The sequence below is a fragment of the Candoia aspera genome, chromosome 1 (assembly GCF_035149785.1).
Source record: "Candoia aspera isolate rCanAsp1 chromosome 1, rCanAsp1.hap2, whole genome shotgun sequence".
Taxonomy (NCBI): Eukaryota; Metazoa; Chordata; class Lepidosauria; order Squamata; family Boidae; genus Candoia; species Candoia aspera.
In genome coordinates, this window is record NC_086153.1 from 272,921,862 (window position 1) to 272,943,695 (window position 21,834).

At 40.3% G+C, this 21,834-nt stretch overlaps 1 protein-coding gene across 4 annotated transcripts in view; it reads right to left on the reverse strand.

Moving 5' to 3' along the window:
• The window catches only part of SPI1 (Spi-1 proto-oncogene), a 32,881-nt gene extending 17,954 nt beyond the window's left edge, over positions 1-14,927 (reverse strand). For 3 of the 4 annotated variants that reach the window (XM_063289737.1, XM_063289736.1, XM_063289734.1), the window contains exon 1: positions 14,603-14,927. In XM_063289737.1, the coding sequence (XP_063145807.1) occupies positions 14,603-14,647 (45 nt within the window). In that variant the 5' untranslated portion in view covers positions 14,648-14,927. The remainder of the gene's footprint in view (positions 1-14,602) is intronic. The other variant, XM_063289735.1, reaches the window with a different exon arrangement.
• Between the last annotated feature and the right edge of the window lie 6,907 nt (positions 14,928-21,834).

A 21,834-nucleotide genomic window follows, 5' to 3' on the forward strand; every position in this document is an offset into this window, starting at 1 on the left:
ACTTCTACTTCTATTGGCCCTGGATATCTTTTATTAAGATCTTGTAGTCATTAGCACCTCCATGGGCACACAACCAGAGGAACACAGACTGCAGCAAGAACAGTAGTGGAGGCTCTAGAAATAACTATGGTAATAGTGTTTCTATTGACCTGTCACGGGAAGCTTGATGCTTCCAGACCCAGGCTGAGCAGGCGTCTCTGAAGAGAAGGAATCTTGCCTTTCCTTGCATTTAAAAGACTTTGCGTTAATCTACAGAAGATTTTGTCAGACATTTGGATAGTTTTCGAGATAAGAGATAGCTTTGTATAATTCTGCCTTAGCTAGATGAGACATATAAAGGATTGTGGATTGGAAAGAGACCCTCCCCATTCCACAGTTCTGGACAGATAATAATATATTTGCATTTGTGGGTAAGGCAGATAGAAACAAACAAGCAAACAAAATGAGAATTTTCCCAGTTGTGAATTTGCACGCTGTAGAGAATTTTGGGTTTTAAAACTGATAAAGATGAACAAAAATAACTTTGTGTTCCTGTGTTTATAGTTTTCTTTTTAAATCACAAGATGTCTATTTTACTTTTTTAAAGTGTGCTGATAAATAGCTGCATTTTATACACTAAATAAACATTCCCAGGAGTCCCTTCTGTTTATGTGCGAGAGAGATATTTTTAAGGTACAGGTAGTCCTCCTTTAGCAACCGTTTACAGTTACGATGGTGATGAAAAAGTAACTTTGTGGCCAGTCCTCATATTTACTATCTTTGCAGGTCTCTAAAGCAAAGGAAAGCTGAAGTAAGATCATAAGCAGAGTTGTGGTTTCACTTAGTGACCACTTTGCTTAACGACTAGGTTGCTGGTCCCAATTGTGGTCATTAAATGAGGACTATTTGTATATCGTCAAAAACAGCCATAGAATGTCCTGATTTTTTTATTATGTTTTTCATCCTTGGAAGTGATGTGCCAAAGAAATGCTGTAGAAAAATCCCCTATTGTTCCTAGTGGGGTTTTCTTACTACTGCATTTTAAGATATATAAACAAGAATGTGCCCAAAACCACCCTAGGTAAAGGTAAAGGTTTCCCTTGACGTAAAGTCCAGTCGTGTCCGACTCTAGGGGGCGGTGCTCATCTCCGTTTCAAAGCCTTGGAGCCGGCGTTGTCATAGACACTTCCGGGTCATGTGGCCAGTATGACTCACGGAACGCCGTTACCTTCCCGCCGAAGCGGTACCAATTAATCTACTCACATTTGCATGTTTTCAAACTGCTTGGTGTGCAGAAGCTGGGACGAGCAACGGGAGCTCACCCCGCCGCGCGGTTTCGAACCGCCGACCTTCCGATCGACAGCTCAGCGGTTTAACCCGCAGCGCCACCGCGTCCCTCTAAAACCACCCTAAGGTAATTTAAAAGACCAAACTGAATACACATGGAGGAAGAAGAAATATCTAATATGTCCATATCACTACAATCCTATGAAGATGACTTAAGATTGAAAAAGAAGATCTTATCTGAGATCACTTTCTGTTAAATCAATATGCTTACTTTGGAAACAGAATTGGGCTACAACTCAGATTATTATCTTTCTTTTATCCACTGTGCCAAAGTATGATATATCAATACTTTTTTAAAAAAATACAGTATATAGATTCTTAAAATATAGTTTAATCTTCCGTTACAAAGCACTTCTGTCTTTCATAGAAAGGAATTGTAAGAATTTTGAAGAATTCTGATCATTTGAAGCTACCTATAGTTTGGAAGTGGATTTTATTTTATCTCTGTTGTTCATACAAGACTCAGCCTTAGACATTTTGCTTGACCTGTAAATCTTATTATCCAAAGAAATGAAATGCAGTCCAAAGACTATGCATAGTGGCCTGTACCAGTGTTCCTGCCAAGCTGGGAATGCAAAGAAGAGACATTATGAAGCCCCTGAGAGACTATGATATATGTTAGGTGATGACAGTTTGTTTTAGTAGCTCAGACATTTTTGCAGACTTGCTATCAAATACATTGCTTAGATGATTCTGACCTTGATTCTGCACCAAGACTTGCTGATGAGTAGAAATAAATGCTAAAGAGTTGGAGGAGCTCACAGTTTTGGTGGAGATGAGCTCCTTGTTGATTAAACAACATTGTGACCAGGGCCCACATAAACTTCTGCATAAATTTCATTTTCTTGGTCAGGGAGCTTCCATTTCAAGGCAGTTTCTCTCTCTGAAATTGACAGGCCATGAACAAACAAGCATGCAGATCAGACGTGGTCTATTGCTAATTACTTCGGATCCACCTTATCCCTGTCCCATTTACTATGCTACCACAGACATGAGAAGAATTGAAAGATGGAAGATGGAAGATGGAGGACAGTCAAAACAACTTCACTGATCTCAAGTGATTTTACACTGGAATCAGAAGGAATGGGAGATGGAAAGGCTGGTTTTCAGACAATGCCCTTAATCTGAAAACAGTGAAGCACTTTTTTTAATCTTAAAAGATGAGTGGAAGCTTAGAAATTGAAACTATTCCCAATAAGTGTTTGGGTCCCTTATCATCTTGGAGAGCAACTAAATTGATAAGTGACCTGAAAGGAAAAACTTCTGAGGAACAGTTGAAGGTGTCAGGCGTGCTTAGCCTGAAGAAGGGGAGAGTGCTGAAAGAACACATGATAGATTTCTTCAAGTATCTGAAGACTTGTTGTGTAAGAAAATGGGGCAGAATTCTTCCGAGTTGTTCCAAAAGACAGGACACAAAATAATCAGAGGCTGAATTGCCATATGTCAGGGTGCTGTTAAGAATGGATTCCTTTTCTGGTCAGAGGGCTAGATTAGATGATTTCCAGTCCTTTCAACTCTTCTGTTCTATGATGCTATGATGTGTTGATTTTTACTGAGCATGTGGAATAAAAATCCAAGATATCCCTTTCCAGCCTAATATCTGCCTAACAGATGAAGGAGTTATAATCCAGCACAATTTGAAGACTCCACATAGGGAAAGCTGTTTTAAGCTGTAGATTGGGAATTACTGTGAAAATAAACAAGTGCAGTCTAAATATATAGAAGGAATCTGTAAAATGCCTCATTCTGGAGATGAAAGATTTAATATTATTCCCAGACCGTGCCAACTCAGCATTCTGGATGTGGTCTACAAACTTTCCTGAAGTAGTCTGCAACACTGGTGTGAACCTCTTCCTAATCTGGATGGTTTATTTCCAGAAAGCCTTTGTACCACTTCGAAAATGGCCCAGAAATCAGTGTGGTCCCAGAATAAAAATAGAAGATTCCAGAGTTCTCCAGAAGAGTGTATCTTCAGAACCAGATTTTTTGCTCATATTATTTTCCTGAAAGGTATGGCCTAGTTTTCTTTTTTTTTTCCTGTTGGTGTTTATGTTACTGGAGGAAAAAGAACCTTCTGAAAGAACCAAAGAAATGGAAATTGGAAAGGGGTCTGTAAGTTGCCTGTTTCCTTTTAATGGTTTTGTGGTCAGTCATTGTGGATTATATGGGCTCATCCTTATAATCACCCTTTGAACAGCATTGTAGTAATCAGAGAAAGCAAACCAACAGGACAATTCAACCCAAGCTAATGGTTGGTAGCCCCCTGTGCTCCCTCAGTGGCCCCTGGACACATCTCAGTGGGCCAGATGGCGCCCCACAATGGCAGCTTCACAACAGACTGAACCTGTTGGGGTGACAGACTTGGGGGGAAAATGGGAAGGATTGGGGGGTGAAGTGGCTTTGGGAGAAATCCCTGGCTTTTAAAATCTTAGGGGATTCTGGAGGGGGGGAGGGGAAGGGAGACTGGCCATTCCCATTATATTAGGCGGCAGAGGGCTGGAGTCCATTGGTGTCAGTGTGAGTGTGAGTGTGCCACTCCTCCCATGGGTGAGAGGCTTGGGAGGAGGTTAGGATTGGTTTGATGTGGAAATCTACCTGCCCTTGAGTGAGAGTCAGGGGTGGTTAGGAGTGGCTGGTGTGTCCCACCTCTTCTAGTGAGAGAGGTTGAGGTGGGGCACTGTAAGGGTGTGGATGGCAGCGGTGACCCACCAGCACCGAGAGCAGAAGCTGGTGCGCTGGGGGGGATTGCCACTGCCTAAGGTGGATGGTGTGGGAGAAGATGGATATGTGGGAAGAGGGACCCCTGGTTAAGCCCAGGAGTTCTGGAGGTCCGGGAGTGGAGGCTACCAAATTAGGAAACTCTGGGGGCTGTGGGGCGGGCTATTCCATCAAGGTGGTGACGGGCCGGGGACATTATGACAGGACCCGGAGGGCAGGCCATCTTCGGGGAAGATGCCCCCGGTGTTTATTACCGGTGGCGTGTTCCGGCCCTCCAGGGTCATACCCAGGCCCTGGATGACAGACCCTCGCGGGCCCTGGTCTTCGGCTGCTGCTCCTTAACGCCAGGTCAGTGAACAACAAGGCCCCCCTCATATGTGATTTAATCACAGAGGAGGGGGCAGACCTGGCGTGTATCACCGAGACCTGGCTGGGCTCGGAAGGGGGTGTAGCCCTCTCCGAGATGTGCCCGGCTGGGTTTCAAGTGTGGCACTAGCCGAGACACCAGGGCAGGGGAGGCTGGGTGGCAGTTGTCATCAGAGAATCTCTAGTGGCCTTCAGGGGCCCTGCCCCACAAGTGGCCAGTTGTGAGACCCTGTTTTTCAAGCTGGGATCCCGAGAACAGTTGGGGGTGTTGCTGTTGTACCAGCCTCCCTGCTGCATAGCAACCTGCCTACCCGAGCTGCTGGAGGCCATCTCTGGGTTGGCAGTGGAGTTCCCCAGGCTTATGGTTCTGGGGGACTTCAATCTGCCATCCCTGGGACGTGCCTCGGAGATGGCCCGGGAGTTCATGGCTACTATGGCAGCCATGGGCCTGTCCCAGATTATCCGGGACCCGAGTCGAGACAGTGGTCACACCCCGGACTTAGTTTTCTTGTCAGAGCAGTGGCAATGTGATCTGAGGGGAGAGTTAGATCTGTCCCCATTGTCATGGTCAGACCATACCCTGGTTACCCTGAGATTTTATTGTGCCACCCCGCTCCGCAGGGAGGCTGGACCCATTCGATTGGTCTGCCCCCAGTGACTGATGGACCTGGTAGGGTTTCAGAGGGAGCTGGGGGTTATTCCTGAGGGCCTGCTGCACGGTCCAGCGGAGGTCCTGGCCACAGCCTGGAGTAGGGCCGGGGCCTTGGACAGGATCGCGCCTGTTCGTCCTCTCTTGCCTCGCTCAACCCGTCACTCTCTGTGGTTTACGGAGGAGTTGAGGGTTTTGAAGAGGGTTAAGAGATGTCTGGAGTGTCGCTGGAGGAAGACGAAGACTGAATCTGACCAAACACAAGCTAGAGCCGCTATTAAGGCCTACCTTGTGGCGGTAAGAGTGGTGAAACATGAATATTTCTCCGCTCTTATTGCATCCGCAGAATGCCATCCAACGGCCTTGTTTAAGATCGCTCGATCTCTTCTGGGTCAGGTAGATCCAGGGACCCACCTACAAGGCCGTTCGGAAGAGTTTTCACAGCATCTGCAGGATAAAATCACTCAGATTCATTCTAAGTTGGACTCTAAGTATGAAGCGGAGTCTGGGGAGATGCCAGGGGAATGTACTTACCCTGTTATCTGGGAATGGTTTGATCCTGTTGGGCCTGAGGAAGTGGACAGGATTCTCCGGACTGTGAATGCAACCACATGTCAGCTTGACCCATGCCCTTCCTGGCTGATAAAATCAGCCTGGGAAGTGACTTGTGATTGGGTCCAGGCAATGGTTAATGCATCCTTGAGGGAGGGGGTCTTTCCGGCTGCCTTTAAGGAGGCACTGGTATACCCCCTCCTCAAGAAGCCATCCTTGGACCCTACTATACTGGGCAATTTTCGCCCTGTCTCCCACCTTCCCTTTTTGGAAAAGGTGGTTGAGAAAGTGGTTGCGTTGCAGCTCCAGAGAATTTTGGAGGAAACAGATTATCTGGACCCCTTTCAGTCAGGTTTCAGGCCAGGATATGGGACGAAGACTGCATTGGTCGCACTTATGGATGATCTCTGGCGGGAGCGGGATGGAGGGAGTGCATCCATCCCGGCTCTCCTAGACCTCTCAGCGGCTTTCGATACCGTCAACCATGGTATCCTTCTGGGGCAGCTCAGGGGGTTGGGGGTGGGCGGGGTAGTTTTGCGCTGGTTCACCTCTTTCCTCCAGGGCCATTCCCAATCAGTGGTGATAGGAGAGGAGAGTTCCGGCCCTCGACCCCTCCTTTGTGGGGTGCCTCAGGGTTCGGTACTCTCTCCTCTCCTATTTAACATCTACATGAAACTGCTGGGTGAGATCATCCATCACCATGGGATGAGGTATCATCAATATGCTGATGATACCCAGTTATATATCTCCATCCCGGGTGAAGTAAGTGATGTGGTCTCCACCCTTTCCAGGTGCCTGGGGGCTGTGGGGGCCTGGATGGAGAACAACAGGCTTCAACCCTGGTAAGACAGAGTGGCTGTGGATTGATGGCTCCTCGGGTTCCAGGAAGTTGTCATCTTTGGTTCTGGATGGGGTGGCACTGCCCCATTCGAAACCAGTGTGGAACCTGGGGGTCCTCCTGGACTCGCGACTCCTGGTCGAAGAGCAGGTGGCAGTCGCAGCCAGGAGGGCCTTTGCACATCTTCGGGTGGTGCGCCAGCTACGCCCATTCCTGGACCAAGATGCCCTCCGAACAGTCACCCATGCCCTTGTCATTTCCCATATAGACTACTGCAATGCGCTCTACATGGGGCTACCCTTGAAAAGTATTCGGAAGCTTCAGCTGGTCCAGAATGCGGCTGCGCGGAGAGTTATTGGGGCTATAAAATCAGCCCATGTGACACCACTGTTACGCGAGCTGCATTGGGTACCAGTTTGCTTCCGGGTCCAATTCAAGGTGTTGGTTATCACCTTTAAAGCCCTACATGGCATGGGACCAGGGTACCTGAGGGACCATCTCGTCCCCATATAATCAACCCGTCCCACCCAGTCAGGCAGGGAGGGCATGCTACGGACCCCATCAGCAAAGGAATTTCATCTAGTGGGGTCCAGGAGGCGAGCCTTCTCTGCAGTGGCGCCTGCCCTTTGGAACATCTTGTCCCCGGAGTTGAGACAGATTTCCTCACTCTCAGACTTCCCGAAGAAACTTAAGACCTGGTTCTGCCGCCTTGCTTGGGAGGGGGAGAGAGATAGCTCCACCTGGGGATGGCTGGCACCATAGTACCCCTTAGTGATCCATCTCCACTTGGATTTCATGTTTGCTTTTATGTATATTTTAATGTAATTTTTATCTGGCTATCTTTTAATGCTATTTATTGTAAATCACCCAGAGTCCCCCATTGGGGGAGATGGGTGGTGATATAAATTTAATTAATAATAATAATAATAATAATAATAATAATAATAATAATAATGGTATTGAAGCTCCATTTTCTGGTGGATTGGCAGCAAATGTGAAGTTGCAGTTTGCACATTCTGAACATCTGGACTCTTGGGAAATAATATTTCTGAAATTAGTGGTATCTAATTTGGAGGTCAAGTATGTCACAAGTCAGCCTATGTAGCACATTCAGCAAATCCCTTGCCTTCAAGAATGGGTCATCCTGCTATGGAGGTATCACTTGGGGAAAAAAGGCAAACATAGTTTGGCAAGTATCTTGTGCAAAATAATGATACTAATCATTGCAATGATCAAAAAGATTATAGTTTATTAAATGAATACAAGTAACAGACTATTTGTTTCTTTGTTTGTTTCTTTGTTTGCAGTTTTTGTAGCCCATCCCAATTGGCAGATTCTGGGTGCTGTACAGCAGAGTAATAATGACACAAAGAAAAGTAGACAAGAACTTTGCACAATGCAGAATTAAAAAAAGAACCACCCTCTAAGATGCATGTCACAAATCACTTAACTCTTATTGAAAGCAGACAGGCAGATTCAGTCTTCACAAGGTAGTGCCTAACAGACTGCTCTGTTGTAGTAAAAAAATGGACACTTTGGTGTGTAAGGCCCATATTCTTCATTAAGTCTCAGTACATTTATGCATAATGAAGTACTAATAATGTTTTAAGTATATTTAATTTTAGGAGATATGAATTTTGATTTTACTATTACTTTTCATATTTTCATAACTTAAAACATTTTCATAGGCCCTTCAAATATTTGTAGGCATTGTGCTTACTGCAAAATACAGCATGGGGCTAACAACTACGTTATGTTATGGTATGGTATGTTATGTTATATTATGTTATGTTGTTATGTTAATGTTGTGTGTTGTGTTATGCTGTGTTATCCGTATAGAAGGCAAAGATCTTAGAAATTCATCTAACAAACTAAGCTCTCAGTGAACTTCTTGAAAGATAACTGGCCTGATAGACAATTTTTAGTATATCCCTTATTTATGAATGTTCCCAGAAGAGATTTTATAATAATCACAAATACATACTCTGGCAGGCAACAAGTGACATAATTTGCACTGTTTTTTCCACTCTAGAATTATAATGGCATTACTGGTCTTCATTACATTGGGATGTATTAAATTAAACAAACAAACCAACAAACAATATCTCTGCAAGAGACTCCCAAAGCCCTAGCTGACTATTGTTGGAGAACATAACATTTAATTAACTGGATATTGGTCTGGTCCAATAGAAGTTGTCTCATAGATTTAAAATAACTGGAGTTTTCCTCCTGGAGGAATGATTTTCATTAGAACCGCTGCAAGGAAGATAAAGGTTAAATTCTCTTTTCCTGCTCAGTAAGTATCTGGCCTATTTAGCAGCTCCTGTTTGCGTTTAAAGAATAATGCAACTGAAATGGAAAGGTTAGCTTGGCCATATGCCTTCATGGTTAGTTTTCCCCATAAGTAACAAAATGCCATCTGCCATTCAGGCTCTGAAAGTGCATAGCATTTGAAGCATATATGCTATCCAGAAGACCTCCTTTGTAATGACAATTTTGTTTCTGGGTCTTCTGTTATCTGTGTGATTTTACTTTTTTTCTATTACAAAAGAAATGTTTGTCAGTGTGGTTTTTGGCCTCAAATTGTTGCACCAACTTCCTGAACTGTTCCCCAGATTCAGTTCTGATGCCCCTGCAATTCTGGCATGAGGAGTCTGCATGCCTTTCCCACATAAAAGAGGCTTCAGTGATGATGATGATGATATATGACAGGTACTGCTGCTGTTCGTATGTTGTTTAAGGCGTAACACTTTCTATCGTTTGGTTTAAAGAAAAGATTTCTCATTCTTCGCATCACTGACAGCAGAAACATCTCAGACATATGAAATGTTCTTTTCTTATGAGAAAGATCTTAAATTATGATCCAATGTTTAAAATGCCAGATCCATTGGAATGACACACTATCACTGTGCCAGAATATGACAGTATTGCTGAAGGTTCCTCTTAAATGCATGAAGCAGCGGGAGTAGATCTACATTTTGGTCTACTGGGCACATTTGAGAGCATATTGTAGGCGCTTTCACAAAATTGTTGCAATGGAGAGGCTGTGTATTCACAACACATCCATTTAATCAATAGCAAGCTGGTTAGGTTTCTCCTCACAATCCCGTCTAACCCCTGAGGTTGTTTTCTACTTCCCAAGTTATCTTCCTTTTATCCAGAGAAGTGGGCATTCTTTCAAACAAAGCAGCCAGTTGCGGCTACCTGCCATTTTTAGTTAGTCTGCGCATCTGGAAGTTGCCAAGGCTGACAAACACTGATCTAACCATACCTATGGAGAGCCTGAAATATGGTGATGGTAGAAACAAATGTTTTGCTTTGCAGCATGAACGTTTGTCATTTTAAAAAATTAAATATAAAAACATTAAAAATCCCATGGGCAGGGATCCAGGGAGTAATAGGAAATGTTTTTGGGCAGCACTTGCCTACCTCTGAACTATGGTACAAAGCTCAGGACCCATCAATCTTTTAACAAATGTATTTATTTATTTATTTTCTATCCCGCCTTTATTATTTTTATAAATACCTCAAGGCTGCTAACATACCTAATACTCCTCCTATCCCATGACCTAAAGAATTAGTTCTACTACTTACAGCCCGGATCTATTAAATCCTGCTTCTCTGGCTTGTTGTCCCCAGATGCATTGGGATTACAATTCTCAAAATTCCTAGCCAAGCAAGAAAGTCAGTAAACTTTAGTCCCAGCATATCTAGATGGATATGATAGGAAAGACTTTTCTAGATTTTTATCAGTGGCTAAACATCATTCCCTTAGCTTTTTCCTATGCCTCTAGTATCTGTTTAATTCTTTATCCTGGTGAAAAGGAACATACACTGGTGATGAAAAGTTGCAATTATTAATAGTTGCAATATTCAAGAATTTCTTAATACATTATGAAAATTAACATCAGGGATATATTTAAATCTGGTTTTATATGCAGGTAAATTCTCATGTCTATGAGTAACCACTACATAAGTTCATTAAAGGGTGCAGATCAACCAATTTTCAAGGTCACTGCAAAGATGGGAAGGAAATTAACTACAATACATAATTTATCATAGCTATATATGATAAATATAGTTCAAATTATTTCATAAATGTGTCATATTTAAATCCCATTATTTTTTATTATGATATAAATATTCTCTAGCAGATGATTCAGAAACACCAACATGACTCCCGTGATGTGCAGCTGAGGCTGGTTTAACGGACAGGCCTAACCTCATTTCCTTGGAAAGAATTACAAAATAACTGTATGGTTTTAAGAAAGGGTTGGAAGATCATGCTAAATGTCCTTTCACAAGCTTATCTACCTCTCCAAATTCAGAAGTTATTCATTTTATTTGTATCCTACCATTAGTTCTGAAATATTCTTTCATTTTATATCCCTGTGCTATTAGTTTAATAAGCACGTCCAAAGGTTTTTTTCAGTTCAAATCTACAGGGCAGATTCCCAAGCTCCTGTTTTAGCACTGATAAACCAGAAATGTTTCCTTTCCTTTTATACACATGCCACCTTTCTAGAAGTTGCCAAAGGCTACTTACAATCAATCATTAAGATCTGTATTTACAATCTAATGCTGAAGAAAAAGATGACCTCATGAAACCACATAGATCCCATGTAAGTATTAGCAGGTCTATGGGAAAATCAACTTCATAATTCAAAAAATAGTTTCAATTAAAGATTTTAACCTCATAATCAGACAGTAGGAGAAAAAGCTAAAAAACTTCACGAGAGATTCAGTTTATAATCTGTAGGCATTATTGTGTAGATTCTTCTAGCCAGAGAAGTCTCAAAGTATTTTTATGTTTGAAGCAAGAAAATTAAGTATCACTCCCAAGAATGTTAAAATATAATATTATGCTAAATAATTGACCATTGATGCAGTGAGTTATGCCTTCAGAGACAGTCTGAGGGAATGAAGAGATTTATGTCCTGAAAAAAAAAGATGGGTGGGCAGAGTATTATGGAAAATATCCCTGAACAAGATAGATCTCACACCATTTCCAGGAGATCGCTGTTAACCGTACAGTCTGCTGATCCAACAAGAGTCCAGTTCCTTATCTTTATGTTGCATAAAACATGGCTTTGGCTTAATTGAGCAAACCCAACCATTTGTGGCTCATTAAATGAAACTGGTTAAGCAAACCATGGCTAGTCCCTATATCCCAATTTCAGGAAGAACAGTACCAGTTACATTTCTTTGTGTTCTGCAATTATTAAAGTGCAAGCAATACTTTAGTGGGTAGGGATTACTGCCTTAATACTTTTAGGAAGGTTAGTGCTCTAATGAGATGAGCAATTTTCTGGGTTTTTTCCCCCCCTGGGTTTTGGAGCAGATCTATTTTTTGCTTAGTTTTTTTTTTAACTATGGTAAGTCTATTTTATGAATTACCCTATGTATTTCCCACCTTAAAGTCACAGGAAACATGGTTCTAATTTTGGGTAGTTATGATCAGAAGTGGCAGATGAAAGTTTGAGGACAACGTTGCCTTAGGGCATCAGGTTAGCCACCCTGTGTAAAGTTGTAGATTCCTGGCTAGCAATGGTGACCGTGAAAATGATGATCATAATGATGATTATAGTTTGACAAACCTACTTTCACTGATGGCACTATATAAACGTGGCCTGTGAGAGCTATTTCATGTAATCAAGCTATGCTCTTAAGAACTATACTTATCACTAGACAAAAATAGCAAGAGTTCTGTTCTGTGAGTTCTGTTATGAGATGTCAAATTATGAAACATGGCACACTAATGTAGCACAGAGTCTACAGGGACCACCACAGGGCATTGTTCCTTATGCTAAGTAGCTTGATCATCACTATCCTGCAAAGTGACAATAAGTGGGACCTAGTGGGACTCTGGAGGCACGGCTTCTCCATAGCCACCCCAGCCCTCCTGAGATTTTGGGGGGCCTTACCCTTTTAATCTTCCAGAAGACTGTGAAGACCTGGCTCATTCCTCAAGCATTGGGCTAGGATGGGGTTGAGTCAGGGGGTCAACAGTATGGGTGGTTTTGGCGCCTTGGTGGAAAGGCTACACTATGTTTTTGTGTTGTGGTTTTTATTGGTTGCTGTGAGCTGCCCAGGATCACTGTGTGAGAAAGGCGGTTGTATAAATACTTTAAATAAATAAATACTTATTAACCAAAGTGAGGGAGAACTTTTTTTTTAAAGAGGATTATACAACATACCCACAGCATATATGTGAGAAAACATAGCAAAATACAATTGATAAAGCAATTGTCTCTAAGTATCTTTGTCTAGAACAGTTGGGATATTCTTACAAAACAATGGAATCTGTCAAAATTAACCTATTAATCTCCTGATACAGGCTAAATACATTCACATTCATTTTCAAGATTATTAAAATCATTCCAGTTATTCCTAAACAGGGAAGTCTGTTTAACATTATTCTAAAAATAAAGGTGCAGCAGAATTAATATTTCTCATAATATTTCAAACTGCAGCTAACTTCCAAACTCTTAACCTTAAAAGTAGTTGGGTCACAAGTCTCAATAAAAAATAAATAAGAACATATTGTTGTTAATCAATTTCATTGGGTAGACTAACTTGTGGTGTTATGAGGGTGAAATACAACTATCTATTAGCTCTAACCATTCACAGTTCTGGGACCCCTTGCCCAGCTTAGGGTTTTTTTTCCTAAACTGAGAAGCCACAATTTTTCCCTTTCTACTTCAGAAAGAATATGTCAAAAAGAGGGTTTCCTCCCTTTCTTCTTTATGCTGTTTTTAAAATGCAAAGGATGGAAAGATGATTTTCTGGTCATTTTGGTTAGTACACAAATAGCCGTGCTCCCCAGCAAAATCAGAATCACAGAGCATCATTTTAAAAAAGGATCCCATATAAAGTGCATCCTTGAACTGTGTTATATTTGCATACTTGTTAAATGTGTATGTCCTCCCAGCAGTGGTGTTCTTGGTTGCCACTGCGTAAGGACTTGTTATCCATACAGTGTTACATTTCCAATATCAAGCTATTGACAAATTTTAGCAAATAACTAGAATTCTAAAAAGGATAAATTACATGGATTGTCATTTCTACATGGATACTAGATAGACAGATCTAAATTTTTGACCTCTGGTATTTGCTTGAGCGTGCTGAATATTACTGAGGGCAGCCATTCACAGATAGCAACATGTGTGAGTGGAGCTGGTACACAAAACAAACAATTTGATTTTAAATGGAAAATTATTATTATTATTATTATTGGAAACATATAGTTGAAAAAGTAGTCAAAAATGAACAGGTTAAAATATTGTGGGATTTCTGAATACAAACTGATAAAGTCTAGGTGCATAATATACCAGATTTAACTGTGGTTGAAAAGAAGAAAGTCTGGAAATACCAGGGTATAGTAGAATAGAAGACAAAGAGTTGGAGAAGATCAAAAAGAATCAAGATGTGAAAATCAAAGTTGAAAGATTATGGCATAAACCGGCAGTGGAGGTTCCAGTAATTATTGGCACACTGGGTGCCATACCAAAAAGCCTTGGATGGTACTTAGAAAATCTGCGCATTGACAAAATTTCCATCTGTTAATTACAAAGGCCACACTGCTTGGATCTGTACATATACAATGCTGATACATTATGATATCCTAGGTTCTTGGGAAGAACTTGATGTGAATGAAGGCCAACACCAGCTGAAGAACTGGCAGCTGTGATTCTGCATTGTTGTGTATATAATAATAATAATAATAATAATAATAATAATAATAATAATATCAGTTTCTTTTGAACTGTTTCTGGCTACATTTCTTTTTCATTGGAACTGCTGAGAAAACTGTATGAGTTGTGAGCTAAATGGATAGATTGGCCATACATGTCCGTTACCTTTCATGTTACAGCCAGCTATTATGAATCCATAAATGTATATTTCAACCATGAAGCCAGCTTTCTTAATAAAGTCTACCAACTTACTAAAGCCTTAAAATAATATGGTGCCTTATCAGTGAAAGCAGAGAAAGATAAAGAACATGAGAGAGGAAATACTAACTTCCCATTCAATAGGCACCACCACAAAACCCTTAAGAATTATGAGGACCAGAAATGTGGCAGTCTTCAATAGCAAATTAACTCTGTTGGCAAAGGCAGAAAGGCAAAACTATAATTAATTCACATACTCACAGGGGAAATGAGGGAAAAGCCTTCCATTTTGCAAGCCTGCAACATTCAGCCAACTTCTTCGTGAACTAATGTTCTAATTTGAGTTATCCGGCTTTTTGAAAAGACATCAAACAAAAGAAAAAAATTAAAAAGTGAAACAAAATTCCTGGGATTCCTTGAAGACCCTTTGCAGTGATTAAGCCCAGAATAAAAAAAAGACCTTAATCAGTTTTCATACTTTCCCTCAAGAATTCTAAGGTGAGCTCTTTCCTTAGATGTATCTTTAGTTCCTGATTTCTCCAAGGCGATGTAGAGCATAGATAGTCTTCAAACTGTTACAGCCCAGTGTGACATCAGAAGAGCAAGTCAAGTTTGCATAAATCTCATTTCAAGGAGCTGTGGCATTATAACAGGAAGTGTGTCGCCAAGCTGATCAACCATTGACAGGTGCCTGCTACAAAGTGAACAGCAGATTTCATGATTTTGAATATGGCAAGAACAAATAAATAGATTCAACAGATCAAATTCCAGACTGCAAAGGAAATTGGAATTTTTAAAATTTCATTCTGGAATAAATAAGCTATGCCTGGCTGCATTAATAACAATTTATTTAGGAACGATTCATAAAGTTTAGCCCCATCCTAGTGATTTCTTTTAGCCAAGATACAGTCTAATCTTTTAGTAAGAAACGAGAAAGAAGTTTAATGGATAAGTAATTTTTAAAATATTCCTCATCTTTTGTCTCTGTTGAAAATTAATTTCTCTCAAGCTTTGGGAAGAAGAAACACTGGAATCGTGAGACCATAAGTTGGAAACCATTACAGAACATTGTGGAACGGAATGACGTTGGGTGGGCCATGCAGTTCTTTGAGGAGGTGCTTCATGTAACTCACCACTTTATCTCAGTCTGTACAGCCTTGGCCCACATTTGCACTAGCTGGAAGAGGCTTTGGTGCAGGCACTCTGCATGGGCAAACCCGTCTTCCACTATTGCAAGGGCAGTTGAGGTTGTGAGGCAACATGAAGCACCTCAACATATCATCTCTCTGATGTGAAGGACTTGTTGAGGAAAACTACAGACAGCATACATTTGGAGAATGTATGTAATAGTAACCAAGATGAATCAGACTCTTTTAACACAACAGCATAACTTGGATTATAGCACTTTGACTGTCATGATTCCAAAATAATGGGATAGATAGCTTGATGACGTTCTGAGAATTTTCAATACAAAATAATGACTCCCCATCACAGAACAACTCTAAAGTTCCTTGAGATGAAGGAATAACTGTTAAAATTCAGTTTAAATCTGTAGTGAGGTTAGGCCTTTAAATACTCTATTATTTGGTTCTATTCAGTATAAAAGTAATGTTAATTAATTAACACAATTAAACACTATTACAATTATTTAAGTCATTGACTTGACTTATATCCTACTTTTCTATTTGAAATGAGCACTCTGGGCAGTACATAGGGGGATTTGATTGTATTAATCAGTGCTTATTTTTGCTGAGGCTTGTTATTTTATTATTTGGTTTTTTAAAAATTATTCTTACTGTGGATGTTTTATCATTATCGTCTATTACTTAATTTACTGTGGAACCTTTATGATTTAGTAGCTAGTCTGATGTAATAGTTAAGGTACCAGGTTAGAAACTGGGAGACTGTGAGTTCTAGTCCTGTCTTAAGCACGAAGCGAGCTGGGTGGCCACTTCCTCTCAGCCCTAGGAAGCAGGCAATGGCAAACCACTTCTGAAACCTTGCCAAGAAAACTGCAGGGATTTGCCAGGAGTCAGCACTGACTCAAAGGCACAAAAACAAAACAAAACAAAAGTTGTTCCAGCTGCTGGGAATCCTGTCAGATTTGTGTGTGTGTATCTAGATATACATTTTTGGTTTAAATATTTTTTATTGTAGATAGATATTGTTTTATTTTTTGGCTGTGAGCTGCCCAGAGTTTCGTACAAGATGAGTGCTACATAAATATTTTAAATAAATAAATAAATCTGTGTGGATATATACATACACATGGTTCACTTCCTTAGCTGCCAGGCTTACTAGGCCTTTGAGAACATTCAGTCTACAAAAGTATGGGACAAATGAGTGATGGGCGTGAAGGCACATCCATATCCTCTTTCTTCCACTATGCCTATGTCAGCCTCCCAAGTAGACCAGACAGGAAACATGACCAGATGAGCTACTTCTACTTTATTGTTAGGCTATATTAACGGAATCTTGCAAGTCTGAAAGTACAAATCTCCCACCGTCCCTTTTTACCGCCTAATCAGGGCGGATCCTTTCTAAGTTTCTTTCTCTGCTCATTACCCAGTTATGGGCTCATCCCTCTTTTATCTGATCATTTCCTAGGCAGCATCTTTTCCCCCGTCTTCCAAAGTCATTCTCACATTCCATTATAGCCTGTGTTTGTTGCTGGTCCTTCTAAAGTCTTTTACCTCACTAAAACACTAACACTAACCCTAGGTGAAACTGCTTACCTATCTTCCCAGAGCTGACAATACTATTTGTCAGGATTCTCAAGGACCAAAAAATCTGTGCATATAAAGACCCCCATACTGTTGTGCATGACTTTCATGTAAAGGAGATGGGAAATTGGAGCATACTTCCACTATGCGTTTAAGTGTAATTGCCTACTTTGGCTTACTGACTCCTTCATATCGAGACCTGTGCTAGTTGTGGCAGTGTAGAGAGTAAGGAAGATAACTTTGATGGAAATATGCAAGAGCTATTACTTAGTCAAAAGGGGCTGAAACACTTTTTAAGTCTAGAACAAGTTAACATTCAGAAGCAGCTCAGGCTGATGCCTCCCTTATTCATTAGAGTATAAGAAGGTGGAGGAGGTACGGCACAATCAGACTGGCTATAGTAACAGAATCATGCAAATCTCAATAAACATTTTAGGCTTCTTGTGGAGTTGACTTCCTGGTCTAGTCTGCTTAGTGAGGCTGACAAGCCCTACCTGGAACAGAAGCCCTGGCAACAGTCACTCATGTGCTTATCATCTTACAATCAGGCTGCATGGGTTGCCTTTGAAGACCACACAGTAGCGGCAATTGGTTCAAAAGCCACGAACTCACTTGCTGCCAAATAAATTTGTCATAGCCATGTAGCGCCTATATTGGTTGCCCATTGATTTCTGAGTGCAATTCAAAGTGCTGGTTTTAACCTACAAAGTTCTATATAGTTTAGCTCTAGGTACCCTCAGGACTGCCTTCTCCACATGGAATCACGCTGTCCAGTAGGTGCTCTCTACAAAATCTGTCAATGGTCCCCATTGCCATGAGGATAAGGGACAGGGCTCACAGTCAATGGCTTTTAGTTGTGACCCCTATGCTATGAACAGCCTTCCCCAAGATCAGCCCAGCATCTATCCTAATGGCCTTCTGGAAATTAGTAAAAACAAAGCCTTTTCAGAGTGTATTCAGGGTAATACCATCTGTGTGCCACCTGTATTACTGTAATGTATTGATGTTGTTATTATCATCACATTTTTATCTTGATTTTAATATTGTTTTATTACAGTAAACTCTTGGCAGTCCATACAAATTACCATGGTATGTAAATGACAAAAATGCTTTTAAAAACTGTCAGTCAAAAGGACTAGCTAACCAAGCATTGGCATCAATATATACCATGCAGAGTATAAAACTTATGAATTACCTTCATTATCAATCCTTGATTACTTTGCTAAATAGATTTAAAAAGTAGTCTATACCATTAAGCTTTCTAACAATATTCATCACGTTCAGATCCCAAATCATTATCCCTGAATTTTTTAAGACTGTCAATAGTTTTTTATCAAGGCATGATAACCTTCCCCATCTGTTATTCACGAGATGAGTTGAAATACAACTCCCAGAATTCCCAGCCAGCAGCTGGAAAAAGGCTGAATTATGATCTTGTGTTATGCATGCTTTAAGGGAAGAGATTCATCAGAAGCAAACACCACTTCAGAAGGTAGAAGATGATATTTTCTTCTCCTGCCTTCCAGCCACATCAAACAGAGGTTATTTTCCCTCAAAGCCTGTTCTAGGTGTCTTCTTTTTCCTCCCAAGCAAACCGCATAAAATGTCACTAATCTGACTGCTCTTTTGTGTCTTGTATGTAATGCAATAAAAATATTCTCTGGACAATACAACATTTTGCCTTATAGATTGGTGTTATGATCTGGAAATCTTAGATTCATTTTCTGAAGATGAATATAACAATAATAGCAATAATCACAATACCAGAGGTTTTCCAAGTTGTTGCAAATCTTATTTTTGAGATTTTCTGTCATGTAAGTGGTCCACAGTTGCTACAGTTGAGAAATCGTATGTACAATACAAGGTGCTGTAAGCCATCTTCAGTTCTTTTTAACTGAAACTATTTGCACAAACTTAACCTTTAACTGAAACTATTTGCATATTATTTCAAAAATTATATTTAAATTCTTTACCTAAGTAAAAGCTTCTTTTATCATGCCTATTTAGAATTAAGTTAACAAAGATTACATACATACATACATACATACATACATATATTATTAAAGAAATTTTAACAAGCTAAATACCATACAAATATTGAAAAAAAGGAGTAGATAAAGCAAAATAGTGCATAGTGAGAAAAGAAGATAGAAGAAAGAGATCTTATTCTGATCCTAACAGCTGTTATAAGTGCATTTATATTTTACCCTCTCCCTCTAAGGGTACACAATAGTTTCCTTATTTCCCTAACCTGCCCTTTCTAATCATCACACCCATAAATCACAAGTTCTTTTTTCTCTTTTTTCAGCAAAAAGTCCATAAGGGGTTTCCAGTCACTAAAAAATGTAGTCGTTGATCTTTGTATAATCAAACAAGTCAATTTTGCCATCTCTGCTAGTTGTGTCATCTTCACCATCTGTTCCTCTGTTGTAAGTATTTCAAAGTCTTTCCATTTTTGCACCTATAGTAATCTTGCAGCAGTTATATAAAAATTGTCTTCCATGACTCTTTTCTAATTGTCTATCCATTAATCCCAGCAAAGAAAAGTTCTGGTTTCAAACATAACAAAGATTTGTTTTCTTCTGCTAATGGAAATCCTACCTTGAAATAATAATACATCCAGAATTTTGAAACTAATAAATTGCAGAAAAAAGGATTTTGGGAGGTTGGAGGGAGGTATTAGAAAACAGACACAACACTGATAGTACAATCTTGTGTATGTTTACTCAAAAATAAGCTCCATTAATTTGGCAACCTTATTAAATAAATAAATACAGACAGACAGACTCCTACCTGAGCACCTGGGAAGATGCCCTATGAACTAATTGAGTGGATTCTTGCCCTGAGCTAATTCAGATCGTGATTTGTCCATTTGCAGTAGTGGCACCCGTGGTGGGGGGAGGGGTATCAAATCTGCAAAATGGTAGGCACATTATCAAAGTCCAAGCCTGCCCCTTTTGTATGTGTGTGTCAATGTCATACTTATGTACTAAAGAGGCAGGACTTTGATCATGACATCCCATCCACCACCTTTGCAGATTTTGACACATACATCCCAGACACCCATGCAGCATTGCATATTGGGTGAATTGAGCCATGCTTTATGGCTTAGCATGCAATATAGGTTCAGCCACTTGTAGTTTATTCAGCAGACCATGGTCATCCGGGCACATGAATCAGGGCCTTGTAAGAAGCTGGCAGCTATCATTTGTTGATGATACCTTTCCCTTACTTGAAGCTCCCCTGATGTGTTGGACTACAGTTCCAATCAATGTCCAGAGTGGCTGGAAATGATGGCAGTTATAGGTCAACATATCTGGAGCACACTGGATTGGGAAAGTAGTGGCAGGGCTACTAAGGGGATGTTATATTCACACATTCTTCCCTCAAGCAGCATCAGATCTCCAATCCCCAGGTAATAGAAAGAAGAGTTCGGTGTTTTGACCTCTTGACAACATTAATGCATTCCATTATAAATCGTTTCTTATTAGCAATGTAAATTAAATGAATGCATGAGAAGAGATTAGGGGAGAAACTGAGAAGGGAATAACAAGGTGGTAACTGAAAGCTGAAATTCTGAAGTAATTAAAAACCTGGCTGCGGGGAAGATAGGAGTCTGTTTCTGAGGTTTTCGTTTGTTGCTTTTTAAATATTGTAGGAGGAGAGCCATGTTAGTCTCCAGTGGCAAAAAATGGGAAGGAGTTTGGTAGCACCTGTTTTTAACCACCTTTTTCTTTTTAAAAAAAGGCATAAACATTTGTGAGCTGCAGTAATCTGAGTCAGATTACTAGTACCTTATCAATTCAACAATTCTAATGTATTAAAACCCCATTATGGTTCTCAGATGGCCTGAAACTTTTTGATGATAGTATTCTTTGAATCTCTAAAAGGATGTCACATAAAAGGAGAACTTTTTGATGATAGCATTCTTTGAATCTCTAAAAGGATGTCACATAAAAGAAGGTCAAGAGCTATTCTCTCTCATCCCAGAGGGCTGACATGGAATAATGGATTTAAGTCAGGAGGAAGATAGATTCTATCTTATGAAAACTTTAATAGTAAAAGCACTTTTACTGGAACCAATTACACTCTCCTTCATTGGAGATGTTAGGTGGAGGCTACACAGCCATCTGTTTGAAATGTTTTAATTTGGATTCCTGCCCTGAGCAATAAGTTGGTTCTGATGCTCTAAATACTGCTTTCCAATAGTGCTGTGTGTTTATGATTCAGGCTTACTCATTATTTAATTAGTATCCTGAGAGTTTGTTATTCCATTGGCCCACTCTCAGGGTTCTTTTTGAACAGGGAAATGACTGTTAAACCAGTTTAAGTCTGTAATATAGATATGCCTCATTTCCCCACCTCAGCTTCTACTTACTGTTTTGCTAGTATCTGGACGTAGAGAACACTGGCTTACTGACCCTACAGGAAACATCTGTGAAATATACATTCTTCTATTTTTTACGGTTGATGCTTGCTTGGTTGCTAGCACTGCGTGTGCTTATGATACTTTATGGTCTAAAGTTCTTGATCTATAGAAATGCCATGTTGTAATTTATTTTCAGGAAGAAATGCAAGGCTCACATATTTTAGCAGACTTTTGGGATGTGGGCTGCTGCTTCTGTGAGATGATGCATTTTGATCTCTTCCTGCATTAATGATTAATACAATAAATACATCTGTAGTATTTGTTGTTTCTATGGTAATCTTTTCTTTAAAATATTCTGTATGTAGCTGGGAGAAAGAGCTAATATCATACATTGCCTTACA